This window comes from Ictidomys tridecemlineatus, chromosome 10 (assembly GCF_052094955.1).
Source record: "Ictidomys tridecemlineatus isolate mIctTri1 chromosome 10, mIctTri1.hap1, whole genome shotgun sequence".
NCBI classification, from domain to species: domain Eukaryota; kingdom Metazoa; phylum Chordata; class Mammalia; order Rodentia; family Sciuridae; genus Ictidomys; species Ictidomys tridecemlineatus.
The window spans coordinates 42,620,755-42,640,060 of NC_135486.1; the positions used below are offsets into that span (position 1 = coordinate 42,620,755).

Consider the following 19,306-nt stretch of genomic DNA (forward strand, 5'->3'; position numbering starts at 1 on the left):
AAAAACTACTGACACTGTTCCCATGTTCCCTCAAACACCTCTGAACCCATTCAAATGAAGTTTCTATTGCCTACAAGTAGGCAATACATTCATTGTATTGTCTTTATAACTGAGTGTATGTGTGTGTGTGTACACACACACACACACACACACACACACACACACACACACACACACACATTTGGTACCTGGAATTGAACCCAGGGCACTCAACCACTGACCATATCCCTAGCCTTTTTTTGAATTTGATTTAGAGACAGGGTTTCACTGAGTTGCTTAGCACCTTGCTTTTGCTGAGGCTGGCTTTAAATTTGAGATCCTCCTGCTTCAGCCTCCTGAGCCACCGGGAATATAGGTCTGTGCTACCACAACTGGATAATATTTTGTTTTTGTTTTTATTTTTTTAATGTGGACTTGGATCTGAGCAAGTTGAATTCCTATGAAGATATCTTGTTATTCATTCTCAGTAGTAATTGAGAGTGGTCTTTCCTCCAATCCATCTGAGGTCCCTTTACTATGTTTTGAGTCTATATCTATTGGTCTGCTTCCAGAATTTCCATCCTTCTGGAGGGAGGAAATGTCTCCTCTCTAAAGGTCAGGAGGATCAGGGAACAAAACAGCACCTCCACCAAGTTTCAAATGGAGACACGATCTCAATTCCGGTTTAAGCATGGCTAGCCAAAGCATGAACCTGGGATTTATATTTTTCACATCATGATTAATTGGCAATAAATATCCTTTACATATACCTATGAGGTGTGGATCCAGGAAGTGCTCCTGTAAGCCATGAACATGTCAGATACTGACATGCATTTAGGAAAGAGGCCCCCCTCCACTGTCATAATTTACAGGACAGTGACATGAAAGTCTCTAGTGTTCCTGTAAACCCTATACCATCTGCAGTGAGTCTGAAACGACCTGGCCCCCTGGTATTCTGATGACTAAATGAAATGAAATGGGCATATTTGTTAGAGTCAGCTGGGAGGCCACACGACTTGGTTAGTTCCCGAGTTCATAAATTTATGTCAGAGCAAGAGGAGCCCTGGAAGCTCAAGTGAACCAATTTACCCTAAGTGCAAATGGCAGTTTTGTTATTTGGTGTCAAAGTTACCAGTCGCACAATGACAAGCTGCCATAACACATTTTCTTGTTCACTAAAGAACAAGGATTTCGTCGGTTAATATTCCTTGCAATGCTCCTTTTCATAATTTACAACAACTAGATGCTGATAGGTTATTTAACATTTATGAAGTTAAGATGTAATCAGAAAAACCCTGATTATCTTTACAAATAAAAAAGTTAAATTATTCAACTTTTTTTTTCTTTCTCCGTGGCTTCATTTCACAGCAGGTGCATACTTTACAATGGTACAAGTCAATCAAATAATCCTTTTTTAAATCTTTTTTTTTTTTTTTGGAGCTTGAGCAGGAACAATTCTAAGAGGAAAAACTATTAATTCTGTTTGATTGTTGCATTTGCTTCAAAACACTGGTTGCACTTAAAACATAGTGCATAGTGCTTTTAGTAACCTGGCCTAAATTCTCTTCTGTATAGGGAGGGTATCTCGATTATGTCCTTGTGGAAGTGAAAAGAGGTACTCTGGAACACTTCCATTCCAATTGCATGGAAAGTTGACCTATGCTGATAATAGTTATCAATAGTTATTCGACCCTTTCTACCTTAATAAATGGTAGGATTCCTGTCAGGAGGGACAACATCTTATTTCTCTTTGCAATTCTGTAGGTCCAGCACCATGCCTTGCCCATGAGTAGGGATTAGTAAGCATAGTTTTAGTTGAAAGAACAGAGGAATCAATCTATCCAGAGATGAAATATATCCCACGAAGTTTTGAGCTACAAATAAAAATTAACCTAGTGGGTTACCGAATGTAGTTCTGTCCACAAGTTTTACTGTCTTCATTCATATTTTCTGTATCTAAAGCAAAATTACTTTTTAGCTTTTTTTAACTGAATCATAGAAGAACTCATAAAAATTCATTTGCTTTCTGTATTGTTTAGGTGGCAAAATAATGAGAAAATATGGCCCATGTGGATGATATTTTACACCTATTTGATGAATAATCTGGAGAAAATAGCTTCAAATGTCTAATTTGACTTTTTTCATTAGTACAATGTGGAAAACAAAAGGGCGTACTACATTGTTATGAGCATTAAATGAGATAAGTGTTTATCTCTTAGCAAGTGCCAAGCATATATTAAAACTCAATAATGTAAGATACACTTGTTAACGTGTAAAATAAATCCAAATAATTAAAATGAGCTTTATATTTTCTTCCAAAAATCACTAATCTGTGTCATTTGGTTATTGCATTTACAAGAAAAAGTAAGACAATTGCCAATGTTGAATCATCCCAGTTAATGCAATATGAAATTTTTAGAAAGCTTAGTGCCAATTTTGAGTTTAAATAGAAAGAATATCATCTAGTACACAGCAGCTGATGAGCTAACTGAACTCTAAGGATGTCTAACGTCTTCAGATAGGCCATATTGTGGCTAGCTAACCTTTAATCAAACTTGATTAATAAAAATCATTTATATCCCTAACCAATATTAATTAAAATGATTTCTCAGCAGAAGCATTGTTGCCAATTCTTTTCTTTAATGGACTAAAAGATGAATGTGGAAAGAAAAGGACCACTATTTCGATATTAAGCATTAAATCTAAATAACTCACCATCCTTGGTGAGAAAAAGTACATGTTGAATGCAATGACACTGTTAATTAGAACATGATTAAGGGCTGTGATAGTTCAAAATATAGTCATCATCTTGATAAATTAGAAGAGCTCATTATTATCTTCAGAGTTTAAATAATTTTCAATGTTTGGATTCTTAAACAGCAGGGATATCTATCTCCATTCTTTTTCTGAGTAAACCATTTATGTTCCATGAAGTCTTTTCTTCTTAATTTTCTTTAATTTTTTTCACCCATTAAGATGACATATATCATTGCTTTCTTTAATATGAATGTGTAAGTCCTGATCCAAGGTTTTGAACTGGTAAAAACAGAAAAATGTTGAGAAAGAATATTTAGGAGTAAATTAACCCGGCTTATATGTCATATGTAGGTTCTAACGATAATGGCCAGCTGTTGTTAAGAACTGCTTTACCACGTCATCTCAATTCATGTAACAACAAAGCAAGGAAGGCATTTATTATTCTATTTTATCAATAAGAAATCTGAATTTCTTGCCTAAGGCCACAGGAAAACTAAACAATGGGACTCATTCCATATAGAAACCAACATTTCCTTTTCTAGACCATGAAAAAAAATCATGCATCCATAAGACAACATATGGTCTTTGAAAATACGTGTATGTTCCCCATTTGTCTTCAAAGAAGGTGTGTGTGTGTGTGTGTGTGTGTGTGTGTGTGTGTGTGTGTAGGGTTGAGTAAATGTGAAGGGAGAGGAGGGCTTTATAGGAAATCAAATCTATGATCATTTCAAGCAGCAGATCACCCCCCATTTATTTGTGTTTGTCTGTATTGCAAATTGTGAAAACATACTCCACCATTTTGTACCTCCACTAATTTAGCAAATATTTTGTAAGAATTTGTCATTTTTCTATCATCTTATTTGGAAGTGCAAAGGATGCACAATGAGAAGAAATCTTAGTTGATTTTTAGTGGTTGCAGTGTCTTGTTAATAATACTACTGACATTAAGGTAATAAGGAGGCAAAGTGGACTATGATTCACCTGAGTGGTAAGAAAATAGTTAGCAAGTCTTCAAAATAGCCTTTGAATAATCTCTTTGTAGACCATTTGAGAGATGACTCTTCCCTCCGGTCACCAACTACAATCTTCCTGCACCTGAAGTCTGGTTTTGCTAAGGTAGGGCTCTTCTTGCAGGACTTGTGGATGGGTAGGTGGAGCTCTGGTTGCTAACTCCTTCATGATGCAGGAGATAACTATGGCCAGGTGGATGTTTTTCCCTCAGGGGTTCACCATTTTCCACAATCAATTCTTCTGGTTATGTTGTATTCCACCATGGTATTTTTCTCAATGAAGATATCATACATTCAACATAAAAATGTATGTTGACATGCCCAGTGAAATATGATTCTCCCAGAATCATTTGGTTTTTCACCAACCCCCAGCTCAGTATCTCGATCCTCTAGACTTCTATTTCAAAATGCAGAGTTGATGCATCATACATCAGGGAGACTTTGAGTCATAGATGAAAAGTTTGGTTTGGATTTAAGAGTTAGAACAAAGATAGGAAGGAATTACTCCAAAAGGTAGTGACCTGGATTTGAATCCTGTCTCTGCTGTGTGACCTTGAACATACAATATCCGTTCATTGGAGTTTTAAATTTCTTAGAATGGAGATAATAATATTACCTGTCCCTTAGGGTTTGCACAAGCATTAACTGAGGTGAAACAGGGGAAGTGATTATTAAAGTCTTTGGCACATACTGGGAATTTAACAAAACAAGCAAAATAAATACATATATGATATTGGCTACTGGTCTCCCCATTACTCTATTCACACATACTCTATAGAACTCACACCTTTGACTAGTAGGATTTGTAAAAATGTTTATTGATAGCACTGAAACCATTTTGTTTATCAACAGCACTGCAACCCTAATCTGAAAGCTGAATTATGGTTAATTGCCTAGGTAATTTTTTTGGTTGTGAAGTAACCACATAGAACTTACCCCTCTAAGGTTATTCTCTTTATATTAATCACAAAACAAAATACATGTTAAAATTCAATGAATTTGACCATTATTTTGGCTTTGGATATTTAAGAGAAACTTGTTTGATTCATATTTTTAGAGAATTATTAAAGTTGACCACTTTGGTTTATGGGATCCATGGTTACTAAAAGTCAAACTGAACTAAACAACTAAACTAAAACAACTAGTCAATTAAACTATTAAACTAAAAGTCACATGCAGAACATTTTAAGAAGTCTAAATTTAGTATATGGTTGTGGTGGAGATTCTGTCTTTGTATAAGCTTTCTAGATGATTCTAAAGTTCATTTAGATTTGGAAATTATAGAAATGGAATGTTTGGCTAATTATTCAGCTCTGCTTGTGATGTAATCAATTGGGAATGCCAGGCAATATGATAAATATTTAGAAAAGTCTTAATTGTGAGTACATAAACAATTGCCACTTATAACAAGTTTGTTTCATTTCTGGTGAAAATATATATTTGTGACTATTCAGGAACAGAAAAAATGTTTTTGTTATCCAAATCAAAACACAGCATGAGGTACTTTCCAATAAAATCAACTGTAGATTATACACAAGTCAAAATCATTTGACTGTTTACTGAGTTCAAAATCCTTTTAGGTGCCAGGAAAAAAAATCCTTTTAGATTTTAATCTTTCCATATATTATAGGGTTTCTGTAATAGATTTTGTGCATCTGAAACTAAAAGATTGACAGGTCTGGATATTATAGATTTATTAACTGTTGGTTAAATGGTCAGAGTTAGCAAGTATCCTTTTTTACATTTACTCTTAGTCTGAACTGGAATGAATTTTTTTCTTCATAAAGCTGGAGGTAGGCAATAGTTAAGGTTATAATATACAAGCCAAAGTTATGTTTTATTCCACAATGATATTTTTCTCAACGAAGATATCATACATTCAACATAAAAATGTGCTTTGAAATCAAAGAAAGAAAATGATATAATGTTGGAAAATTTGACAGAGGCCTTAAAAAAGGACTAACCCCATTCTTTTATAATTTCTAAAATAAGGGCCACCAGATTCAGCAAATGCTGGAGCAAGTACCTTTAAAAAATGAGTAATTGAGGGCAAAATTAATTTTTCAGAAAATAACCATACAGAATTAGTTAAGTTAGTTCATTTAATCTTTATAGCAGTTCTACTTGCAGATGCATTTGTTATCTCAGGAAAAAAAAAAAGACAAATTGAGTGGTTGAGGTCAACATACAGGTGGCACTACTAGGGTAGGAATCCAGGTTTTTTTTTTTTTGTTTTTACTTTGGTTGTCTGTCTTAAAAGAAAGATACCTTCAAATTCATGCCAAGTATGAAGTCTTCCTATTAGCAAAGGCAATCTGCATGTTTAATAATGTAAAAATAGTAGATAATGTAACAAGCTACAGGACTTCCAAACACATAGTTAGAAAATCATCCACTTTGTTTACCATCATGGACTATCCCTTCTTGTTCCTGGGGTTGTGGAAAACCCTGGTTTGATTCTGAAAAATCTTTAGTAAACAGGTTGAGTCTGGTCTTAAAGTGGCGCTATCCAGCTTCATTTTACTTTGTGGGGCTGAAACACAGCAGTACTCTAAAATGCCAAGGAAAAAATATGGTAACAGGTTTGCAAGATAGCAATGCTGCACCAAGAATGTAAGAACCCAGGTTCTCTAAAGGGGAATGGAAATTTGTATTTCCCTTGTGAGAGGATTTCTTTTCTTTCGTTGAAATTAAGAACAGAGTTCAGAAGTATCTATGCTCCTAAAACTTAGATAAAGATTATATTGCTTAATAATACATACTGCTGCAACTGGTTATTCCTTTATGTTTTACTAAATATATTGTATATTTATATTAAAACAAAGGTGTATGGCGTCTTTTATACTTAAAATCTTCAAAGAACTCATATTTTTCTTTGCTTATATAGTTCTTGGTAAAAATTCTCCTGTGAATTTGTACAAAGAAGACCTTTCAGATTATAACATTGGAAGGATGTTTATGATAACTGGATTTGTATATATTAGGCTTTGACATTATCTGAATGGTTATATAAACTTTTTTTTTACTAAAATAGTTGTTGAATTCATTGAAAAACAGGTCTTCAACTAAATATTTTATGGAATGGATCTGCTGTCACGTTTACTGTGGCTAAACTTACTCTGATAGGCACAATATGTGTTTATTTCAATTTCATTTTAAGACTAAATATTAAAAATCAAATCAGGTATTTCTGAAGTGTATTTAACATCTTAATCAATTTTAAGTTTTACTCGGAAAAAGAGCCCTTCTTATGTACTTTATGCTAAAAGATAGAAAAGGAAGATTTCACTCTAATCTTTACTTTACAGTGTTGATGTAATCAGGATTTTACCTGAGGATGATGCTTACACCACAGTATAATAATGCACTAAATCACAAAAGCAACTCAATAGGAACTAACTGGCTCAATGGAAGCTACACCGTACAGAAAGGCAAAAGCTACCATGTCTGGTCAGGATTCAAGTTGCATAGACAGAAAGAGCTATTGTCTTTCCAAACTCCTGTTTCATTGATAAAAACATAGAGGAAATGATAGCATACTAATGATCCAATCTAAGAAATCCTGAGGACATGAATATTCAAAGTAATTTTAACTTATATAGTTTATATACATACATACAGAGAGAGAGAGAGAGAGAGAGAGAGAGAGAGAGAGAGAGAGAGAGAATGGACTTTAGGCTCTTGTACTTGAATCAAAGTACTGCTTTGATAGAAAGGTGTATATATTATATATATAATATTCTAGTATTTATTATATTACATATTATATATTATATACAAACATCTACATACACATCCACATTTATCTATTCATATATGTATACTCATAAATTTATAAGTCAGGAGTATGATTTGGATTATTCCATTCACATATACTCAGGAGATGGATTATACCTTTGCTGATTTACTATATTTACATTTCCATCCTTATATCCATTTAATTTCCCTTAAAATGCTTAACACACACACACACACACACACACACACACACACACACACATTTTCTTTCTTTACCTGGTGGTGTCCAAGCCACAAATATGGAATAAGGCCCAATCACTGTGATGTTATATGGAGGATGGATTTCTTCTGGTGTTGACTCAGGCATTTGGACCACGTAATCATCACTGGTACTGCTGCCACCTTCAGTTCTGGCTTCTAACTTGTAAATGTACCTAACAAAAGAAGAATTGCAGTAGGTTGGTGCACAGGAGATGTGGGCAATGATTGCTGGATCTTCTATCCATTGCCGAGTCCTAAATTTGTGACCAACTGTTAAGTTCTTTGCTCCCTTAACCAGAAACTTCACCTTGGACTTGGCAGTTTTGTTCAAGTAGCCTACTCTTGAGACCATCTCTGTCTGCCACTCCCATCTTTATTTTTGAGCTTTTAGTAATTTATAATTTTTTTTTCCTGAAGATTTCAGAAAAGTCTTGGAGTGTGCTGGTGGACCGTGAAAGATTCAAATTAATCTTCCCTATTTTTAAGTGGTTTGAGGTTCAGGAAAATATGTTCAGAAGAAGAGGGTTTTAAATTGATCCGTTATTCTCTACAATAAAACTAAATTGTTCTCTATTCTCTACAATAAAACATCTGTTGATGTAAGATCTATTTTGTCTCTGCTGAGAAATGAATGGGAATGAACTGCAAATACGTGGAACTTTTCCCCTCTAGACATCTAGTTACCATGCAGAGACTACATAAGAGAAGAAAAGGTGGTTGATGAAAAACAAATTCTTTGGCTCTTTCTTATTGCTAATTTAGAAATACAAGTTTTTTAAAGGTAATTTGATATATTTTAAAGTTTAATATCTTGAGCATTTTGTATATTTAAAAATTCTCATGCTTTCATTCAAATAGAAGATTACTTATTCACATTTATTTACACCTTAAAGGAATTTCATGTAATCTGAAGAATACCATACCTCTGTAGCATTCTCATCAATTACACTATGGCTAATGAATAAGATAATTAATCAGACACTTTAATAATATTCCAGTGAAAGTATTAAAAAATTAAAAAAAAAAAAACCTCACTGGAGGATTGGTGAAGTTTTCCTTTCATTACCTGCTATTGGGCTCCAGGTGTTTATCAGTGAAATTCCGCTCCTCACTGCCACCCAGGAGAAGCAAAGTTCCATTACGACTCAATTGATATTGAGAAATGAGGCCATTGGGCTTTTCTGGAGGACTCCAATACAATTCCACTGTTGTAGAATTGATGATCATGTGTCGAGGTGTCACCCAAACCCCTGGCAAAAATAACACAAGGAGGTTTTATTGTAAGTATAAAATAAATACCTTATCAGAAGTCATACCCTCACTTCAGGAACTGATATTTTCCATCTTCTGATTAAAAAATAATCTCACCCTGAATAATAAAATATATTTTATTTAGTTTGGAGATGAAGTACATAAGTGGGCATAAATATATATTTTTCTTATGGCTCTATTTTATTTTTGAATGTCACACCACTAGTAGTGGAAAATCTCTCCCTTTTGTCTGTCATTCTGCATGTAATTTAACTAAGGCCTAAGAGGCATTTTAAACTTTGATACTATTTGCCTGGAATATGCAGAAAAAAGCATTATCTAGCATTTACTTGAATTATACAATTAAAAAGTACACATACTTTCCCTTCCCCTATTATATCATGTGCTGTACTTTGTACTTTTGCTACTTTCTGGTCTCATTTATTGGCTCGTTTTCTACTCTGGCACCTCAAAATAATGTAGGGCCTCAGGGACCTGGTCTCTGTCCTTTTTCCTCCTCTGTACTTCCCTCTCCTTCTTTCTACTTCCCTCTCCTCTTCTTTTTTAACACTTACTAGGTGATGTCAATTCAGTCTCAAATTTTAAATATTATCTATATGCTAAAGACTCGCAAACCATATCTTTAGAATAATACTCTCCTCTGACCTGCAGACTCATGAATCCATTTACTTTAAAAAATATTGTTCTTTTTATATATACATGATAGTGGACTGGAATTTGACATATAATACATGCATGGAGTACAACATCCTAATTAGGATCCCATTCTTGTGGTTGTACATGATGTGGGGTTCACTGGTGGCGTATTCATACATGTACCTAGGAAAGTTATGTCAGATTCATTCCACTGTCTCTCCTATTCTGTTTAATTTGACATCTTTATTTGGGTAATGACTTACTCACTCAAAACTTAAAGCATCCAAAACAGAACCCTTGGTTTTCATCTCCACAGTCTCTGTAATTCCCAATCTTGTCTACTTAATCATTTTCTTTTTTTAAAAAAGATTTACTTTATTCTTTTTTTGTAATTGTAGATGGACAGAATGCCTTTATTTTTCTTTTATTTGTACATGGTGCTAATGAACCTAGTGCCTCACACATGCTAGGCAAGTGCTCTGCCACTGAGCTACAGCCCCAGCCCTATGTACTTATTTTCTTAAGGAAAAAAGATTATCCTTGAGGCTTTAGGTTTTCTTTATCCCAAATCATCAGGCCCTGAAGATTCTAATTCCATCTATCTTTACTGTCAACCCTTTAGTCCAAACCAAAGTTCTCTTTCATGAACTCCTGTCACAGACTTTAAACTGGTCTCCATGTTTTAAATCTTGGTCTTCTCTTTTACTGGGATCTTTCCATAATTGTATAAGTGTATACATAAACCAGTAGAATCCTTTTGAAATATATATATCTTTTGAATTTATTCAGATAATACCAAATTACCATTTCTATGATTATTTGTGTGGTCTGACATTTTTTCTGGCTCTGGGCTACCTGGCACCAGTCTCTCCATCATTTATGACCCTCAGTCACACCAGACTCCATTCTATACCCAGAATGCTTCAACTTCTTTCCTATCTCCCAGCCTTTGCACTTCCTTCTTCTGCTTGGAACCTAATTGCTTCCAACACTAAAGTACTTTGTGCATTTTATTCTCATAGTAAAGTTACTTGGAAATTTCACTTTATTAGTGTGTCCTTATTTGACCCTCATACCCTTACTCTAATCCTTTCTAAAGGGATTCCAACTGACTTCATCTCTATCACATACCTCTTTCTATTTCCTTCTTAACATTCAAATAATCTTTCCTTGGCATGTCTTTATTACTGTGTGGCCTGCCTTCAAAGCAAAGTTAGTTCCATGAGGGCAGGAATCTTATCTGTCTTATTTGTCAGGATATGTCTATGCATAGAACAAAGCCTAATAAATATCAATTGACTGAGTTTCCTTTGTAAATAGACTGCCTGCAAAATACAATGTTAGGCACCAGAGGCAGTTCTAGGGAATGCAAAGATGTCTAAGATGGGGCTCATTCTTTCAAGGAGTTTGCCCTTCAATATTAAAGGCAAAATAAACACACAACCTTAATTTAAGGTCAAACATTCAAGTACTCTTATAGATGTGCAAATCTATTGATGGAAAATCTAGCAATGAGGAAGATCAATCCTACCACTTCATGTTGCCCTTTAGTTATGCTCTGAATAGACATTGTAACTCTCCTAAGGAGCTTTAAAAACCTCTTTCATTATATTAGGTTCCCTTGAATCAATAGCTTTGGGTTGACTATATCTCCTGTGTATGTTACTCTGTAAAGGGTAAGATTTTGACATGTTTAGAAGGAAAAACTTCAGGACATTCAAATATGATTTATTTAGCAGCATCTTGAGAAAAAATATCAAGATAGATTTCACAATGCCTCAAGCACACCAACTTTCTAAGGAGCAGCATATTCTTGAGTAGAAACTAGTCCATTCTGTTCTGAGAGCTTTTTCTGTGCTAGATACTTGGAAAAATCCACAAATCACAGTACACATTTATGTCTAGGTTTCTCTGCCAACAGCTTCTCTCTGCATCTAGGTGATGCAGACAATCATTTAGAGTTCTGACTTATACATAATATTAATTTGTTGATTCAAGAAATAAAGTATGAAGGTTTAACTTTTAATCTGTTTCCTGTAGTCATATGTTTCTCACCTTGAAGAATGTGTTAAATAAAAATCACCACAGTTCTAAAAAGGCTTTTGCTTAGTTTCAAATATAAACCCATCAATATAGCCTGTGGATATGGAGGTGCTAATCACATAAAATAAAGCAGAATTTTCGGTTTGTTCCAAGTTTTTAATAAAAGTTGATTTTTATATGTATACAGGCTGGTGAAGTTCTGGTAAAGTTGGTGATAACCTTGTGTCCGTGGATTTGATTGATAAGATGAAGTACAAATGTGCAAATAATTAGCAAGCAGTACATTTTCTACTTGCATAGTGATATGAGGACAGTGTTACCCTAAAAGCTATCAGAAGTATTTGATAGAGGAAGATTTGCCCTTGGTGAGATGACTTAGGAAGTCTGAGGTGGAGAATTTGCTGTTTTCTTTTCCTCACTCCTACTCCCAAGTCTCAGATGGCACTAGAAAAATCCATTCTGTATAACTTAGCAGTGACCGAGGCAATTCAAAGGAAGAAAGTGGACCATAGCAAGAGAAATGCCTTACGGGAAAACTAGCTGAGAGGTACAAAGTAGAAAGGTGAGAAAGTAAACCTTGGTGAGTCTTTTAATGCAAGGACTATTGAGAAAGGAGCATGTCTACTGGTTTGTTTTACTTTTATCTTGAGCTCCATGCAACATTACCCATTTCTCATATTCATATCAATCTTCATTCCAATTTAAGAATTCCAACATTGATTGTGAATTGACTTTCTCCTGAAATCTGGTGATGTGAACCAGTTTGGTATTGCTCATGTCAGGGGCGCACTGCTTCTGAACTAATTACCATTTATTCCTTCAACATTCTACCTGACTTGTGTCATTTTTCATGTTATGAGCACTCTTCAAGGAGCCACAGTATTATAGTGAATAAATATGTATTCATTAAAAGCTATAATGCCGTAATGATAAATGCCTAGTGGCTGGAAGAGCACTTAGGAAGGATGACCTGACACAGACTGCAGGGCGAGAAGAAGAAGGGTGCAAGGAAGTGGCCGTAGGGACAGATTTCCATAAGGAGAGACATGTGAGTTCAGTTTTGAACCAGTGGGAGTTGGCAAGTGAGTATGTAGAGGAAGGGGGTCTACGCTGACCCCTAGAACTTACGTATGGCACTAGAGAGAAGGGATAGTACAACAGGACTGTTCATATGTTGGCATGGTGTTTGTTGCATGGCATAGTGCTATGGTTTAGATATAAGGGGACTTCCTGAAATTCATGTATGAGACAACACAAGAATGTTCAGAGGTAAAATGATTTGGATTATGAGAGCTGTAACCTAAATGGGGATTAATCCATTGACATGGATTAACTGAGTCATAACTATAGGAAGGTAGAGTGTGCTAGAGAAAGTGGGTCACTGGGAGTGTGCCTTTGGGGTATATATTTTCTTGTTGGTGAACAGAGCTTTCTCTTTGCTTCCTTGTGCCATGTTCTGGGCTGCTTTCCTCTGCCACACCCTTCCACCATGATGTTCGGCCTCATCGTGGGCCCAGAGCAATGGCGTCGGCCATCTATGGATTGAACTTCTGGAACCATGAGCTCCTCCTCTAAGTTATTCTCGTCAGGTCTTTTGGTCAGAGTGATGAAAAGCTGGCTAATGGAAGACTGGCATTTTAAAGAAGACCAAAAGACTCACGAGTTTCACAGAAATTAAAGCATGTGGGGTCTATTTTGCTTTACTAAGAAGATAGACGTTCATGTTTCTTTGGATGAAAGTGTAATTTTTTTTTTGAGATGACTAATATGAGATAGACCCTTTCTGACAAAAGGGGAAAACAAATTATAATAGGAGACATGAGAAAGATGGAAAATGACTAGAGGTAGGGAACCCAGTTAGGAGGATCCAGAGAAGTTAGAAGGATCCTTAACTAATGCGGGGGCAGAAGGGATAGAAAGAACAATATTTTTAAAAAGATAATTTTAAGATTTAAAATTAACAAGATAACAAGATTTGATTTAAAAAATTATATACTACATCCCAAGTAAAAAGGGAAGCATTAAGAATGTCAGGTGTCAGGCTTGGATGATAGGTGAAAGGTGGTACTGGAGGCAGAAACAGGAAGAAGAGTAAGGTGGGAATATGGGGTGGGGAGAGAGAGATTATTTAATTGTTGAAGTAATGAGTTTTAAGTATTTGTAAAACACCCCAATACGAATATCTGGTATTTGGGCCCTAAACTGATGGGTGTAGCCTTGGTGAGGATTTTAGGAAGTGGGAGCTCTCAGCCTTCATTAGGAGATGAAGCCAGGACTTGAGAATCACAGAAGAGACTAAAGAGTGAATGAGTAAGTGCAAAGAGTAGAGCAAGTATCTAAATGAGCACCAACAGTTAAAAGAAGGGCAAAGGAAGAAGAAACCCAAGTGAAAGTGAGACAGATCAGTCTTCTCTATCTTTTCCTTTTCCCCATTATTGATGCTAGAGGAAAGCAAGCCTGAAATTTTGCATGATTTAACTCTGAAATGAATTAGAGCTCGCTGGGATGGCAGTAGTTGCAATAAAAGAGAGTAATAATCCAATTCAAACTCTTCCACTATTTGACTCTTCCCACTATTTGACTAAAGGTACACAATTTTCTATGAGGCTAAAATTGTACAGAGCTATGTCCAACTTAGCAGGAAGTCATAATATATTTTAAGATTTTTTTTAGATTGAAAATGAAAAAAGAAATGAGAAGAGCTTAGCGTGGCTATGAAGAAAGGCTTCTTTTATTCAATATCAATTTAGGAATCTCAAATACTAGACCTTCAAATTTTGTCTGGTTTATTCTAAAATTGGCATTTTAAAATTAGTTAATTCTGGGTTAGTGATGTAAAGGGATATAATCTTCTTGTTTCTAATTTGCAGAAAAACAATAGTATTTGTTCCCTTAAAACACTCATGCTAAGCATTCAACTACATTTATTTTATGTGTGTTATACACAAATGGCATATATATAGCCAGAAAATGGATCTTAATCTATGTTTCTTTTGCAGAGAAAGCCCTGCTTAGTTTATTATTTCTTTGCATGATTATTTGTGTTAAAGGAAGGTGCCTACATTAAAAAAAAATCTAGGACAACCTGTCTCATGTGATACTTTTGTGCAATGTTGAGAGGTATAATTCTTAAGTCATAAAATCGGATCCCTTTCAAGAAATTTTGTTGGGGGAAGTGGGAAAATAGATGCATAGTTTTAAAAAAATTTTAAAATAGGAATTTGGTGAGTGAACTGGAATAAGAGACCCTGTTATTTTATCAAGCTTGAGTTTCAGCCAAAACTGGTTGATAGATCCTTTAGAAATTATCCATTATCATCAAAGTATCCATTTGATAGTTTACCTTTCCAAAAAATCCACTGCTGGTTTCTTCCTTTCAAAGGAACACTAAGCTTTTTGACATGAAACATTCTTTATATAGAAAACATCATTAGTGAATTCCTGGTGAGGAGCCATATGCCCCATATGTGGAATTTTCCATTTTATTCCCCATTTACTGGTAGGAAGTTCAGGTCTAATATTCTGAGGTACAACAATCCCTTTCATTAGAAGAGTAATGGACAAGTAGTTCAGGACTCTACCATGGTAACTGATATTATATTGCTGTTTAGAATCTTATTTATGGCTCAGTTTCCCCACATGAAAAACAAGCAGAAGAATAAAGATTAACACATAATTAGTGGATCCCTAATTGATGCCACTAAGGACATTTTTCTCTTCAAAATAAATGACCTCACCTACCTGGTTCCCAACCCATGGGTAACTATTGTCATCAGTTGGGTGTATTCACTTCCAGATAAATTTTTCGGTACATTTATTTATTTACCATTGAAAATAGAAGCTATTTTCTGAATGTGTTTTTATACATTAAAGAAATTAACATACATTAATATAGCTCTATAACTTTCTTTTTATAGGCAAAGATCATCTCATTCTTTTAAATTGATACATGGAATTTCACAGTATCAGAATACCTGAATTTACTTAGCAATTCCCCTATTCATGGATATCTAAATTGCCCCTGACGTTAAGCAACGAAACACAACAAAACAAAAAACAAACAACTTTAAAAATCATTCTGGTAAATGTCTCCTTGTACATGTGGTGTGTGTGGTGCAGTTCCCTGGCACAGCTGATAAATAGACCTGCTATGCTATGAGTAATTAAGCTTTAAACATTTAAGAGACATTACCGATTTGCCTTCTAAGCTGAAGAGCCCACATTATACTCCTTCAGATTGTGCCTGATTGGACATGTCCTGTATTGTATACCTGTCAACAGTCTGTTCTTTGTGGTCCACCCCAAGATACCTGCCCCATCAAACCTTTCTGGGTATCTGCTGGGGTTGTAAACGCTCCCTACCCAGATTTACACATTCGCTCTGTCTATTTGTTCTTTCTTTCTTTTTTTATTTATTTATTAGTTACACATGACAGTACAATGATCTTGACAATTCATAATTTGAATCAAATGGAGTATAATTTCTCATTTAATGGCACTTTCCAGATTCTCTTTTCATCTGTCTCTGGGTAGTTAACTATCATTCCTACTTAATTACAAGTTCTTGAGGGCAGTGAGTATTTTAGTCAACTTTGGCAGTGAGCACTGTGCTTATTGTATTTAAGGAACTCTGGAAATATTTAATTTTGGAGTCTTTTGAGAAACTTCATATTCAAGTATATAATCATTATTTTCTGCAGACAAGCAAATCTAAGAGGCTTAAAGAACTGAAACCAAACTCACCTTGAGAAGCCACATATAGTTTAGTCAATCCTGGAGAACGGGGACACAGAATTATTATTATTATTATTATTGTTATTTTTGGCCCTGTCAACTTTATTCCTCCCTCCTTGTTTGTTATGAAAGTGTTTATAGAGTTCACTGTAGAATGCCATATGAAAACTTCTTCCCCCAAATCATGGATGCTTTTTCATTACCTTGAGGGGCTGCCTGCAGGGTCTGACCTAGAAAAGGCTCACTTGAAGTGCATCCAGCAGATGTACAAGCTGTAAGTATGAAGCTGTAGTTGGTATATGGCTGGAGACCTAGAAAGAACAAACAGGAAGTGAAATATTTCCCGAGGAGATGATTTCTTATCAATGAATGACCAGAAGTAACATGCAGAGTTGTAGATGTGATATGCAAAAACTTTAACACTCTCTTTTAAACACACTTTCTTTTGCAATGCTCTAGATCCACCCCAGAGCCATAGACATACTAGGCAAGTGGTCCACTTCTTGAGCTACACGCTAGCTAGCCCTCTAAAACACTCTTTGATGAAGGTATGAATTTCATAAGCAAATATTAATAGAAGTTTCATTTGACACTGATAAAAATACAAATTATCAGCCTTAAAAGAGACCTTAAATTCATGTAATTCATCTATTCATCTTCTGATTCCCCTCTAAATATGTCACTGAAGATGCTGTCCCACCTATGTGACTGGAGTGCTTCATCTCCCCAAGAGCCCATTCTGCTCATAAAGAGCTCTAGGGTTCTCCTTATTTTGTTTGAAAGTCCTTCCTTGTATTGTGGTGAAATCTTTCTATTGCTCCCACCCTTGGGGACATATATAACAAATCTAATTTCTTTTCCACATGACAGTTCTTTAAATATTTGTAGACAGTTATCCAATCTCCCCCGAGTATTCTCTTCTCCATGCTAACCACCTGAGCTTCTGCAACAGCTTCTTGTAAAAATAGGGGCAGAAAAAATAAAAAGAAAGCTAGTTTCAATATTTTCTGGGCCCAAGCCACATTCAGTTCACATTAACCGCAACCAACATTTCTTTATCTTTTAACTGCACTTCTTCACCATATATGCAACAAATGTATTATCTCATACTTATGGAATATGTTGGTTTTGCCTTTATACACAGATTAAGGATAACTTGATGAAGAATATTACTTATTACTTTATTTTTGTATTTAGAATATGATACAAACAGTAACTGTTCACTATGTTCATAGGGAAAAATGACAATCCATTTACAACAGAAGTTGTATATTGTTATATTTCACCACTCTGGCTGGTGACCTTGGACAAGTTATGTAGCTTCTCTTTGCCTTGGTCTACTGATCTGTAAAATGGGGAATCACTATAGCATGTAGCTTATATGAGAAGATGAAATGGGATACCCAGAGTAGTATTTTATATTAGCAGGAGCAACATTAAGACTCAGCACCATTCAACAAGGGGTATATTGAGACTTATAAGACATCTCTTCCTTTGGTTCAAACAATATCAGAGCTTTCTTTAAAAAAAAAAACTTTTCAAAAAGAGCATTTCTTAATGTTCATGTTAAATAGTTGAGCTAAGTTATAGCATAGATCCAATGATTACTATATGTATTTTTCATAAATTTTGAACTACATTTTTGCATGTTATTCCTTTGGTGGAGTGACATTCACATGTCACCCTATCATTTTATGTAGATTTTTGTTCAAAGGCTACTTTTAAAAGATTTTGACCACTCTATCTAAATATGACAGTTATCCTTTTTTAATCTCCTTAAATAATTTTCTTCTTTTAGATCCATCAGCATTCTCTGATCTTTCCTTATATCTCTATTTATTGTTTGTCTTCCCCTGCATTATATAATCTCCAAAAGAGTCAGGAGTTTGTTTCAAACAGCAACAGGTACGAAGTAGGTGCTTGTTATATGAAGAAAAAAAATTAATGATCTGATTCATTTAGAACAGGAGCAGGAGTCTGGGTTCTTTGCTAAAGCAATAATGTTCTGCAGTTGGAGTTGCTCCAGGATTCAGTCTCAGGCCCTTTGTGTTTCCTTATCAATTTAGTGATAAGATGCAGGTTCTTATTTGATTATAATCTTCCATTTGGTTGCTATGGAGGATTTGCATAATTTTGATATTTACCTGATGCACAGAAGAGGAATATGACTAAAGATCCAAGCCATACCCAAGCCACATATGTTTGATAAAAGCTTATGAGAAAATGCTAAGATTATAAAATATAGAGCTCAAAAAAAAAATGGAAGAGAATTTCCAGGAATGAAAGTGAGATGCTGTAGTGGCAAATTGATCTAGCCTGACAATGTCCTCCTTGTACTCCCAGGACTGGAAAAGGGGGTCTTGACCATTGTAACACTATCTCATCTGCACATCTGGCTTTCTCTCTTAGAATGCAAATGTTTTGAGAGTAGGGACGGATTTTGTTGTTGTTGTTGTTGTTGTTTTAGTCTTTACTCCCTATAGTGAGTATTTTAGGTGTTCAATACTAACTTAGTTAAATATTAAAGAAAAGAAAAGCAGATACACAAAAGTATATCCCATAAGGATTGTGGGGCTACAGGCTGTGAGGCTGTGATGTCTATCATCTGTAGGATCTTCCTTATAATTCTGTGAGTATCCTTGCCCATAGCATCAAGTTCACTGAATTGGAGATTTTTCTCTAGCTTCAGAATATTAAAAATAGTAACAAAAATATGTAATTTGCAAGTAATAAGTGTTTCTAGTTTTTTTTTTCTCTGTATGCCAGGTGTAATAAATACAGTTGGTAAAAGTGAAAACCTTTTGTTTTTCACTTTTGCTAAGTGTAGGCAATTTATCCTTAAGATCTTTTCCTTTTTTTCTGGAATATCTGAGAAA

The 19,306-nt window shown here is 35.0% G+C and overlaps 1 protein-coding gene across 9 annotated transcripts in view; it reads right to left on the reverse strand.

Moving 5' to 3' along the window:
- Ush2a (usherin) overlaps positions 1–19,306 on the reverse strand; it is a 738,328-nt gene that overhangs the window by 112,995 nt on the left and 606,027 nt on the right. For all 9 annotated transcript variants that reach the window (XM_078022812.1, XM_078022814.1, XM_078022813.1 and 6 more), the window contains 3 exons: positions 16,634–16,741; positions 8,812–8,995; positions 7,761–7,918 (listed from right to left, as the gene is read on the reverse strand). In XM_078022812.1, coding sequence (XP_077878938.1) covers positions 7,761–7,918; positions 8,812–8,995; positions 16,634–16,741 — 450 coding nt within the window. The remainder of the gene's footprint in view (positions 1–7,760; positions 7,919–8,811; positions 8,996–16,633; positions 16,742–19,306) is intronic.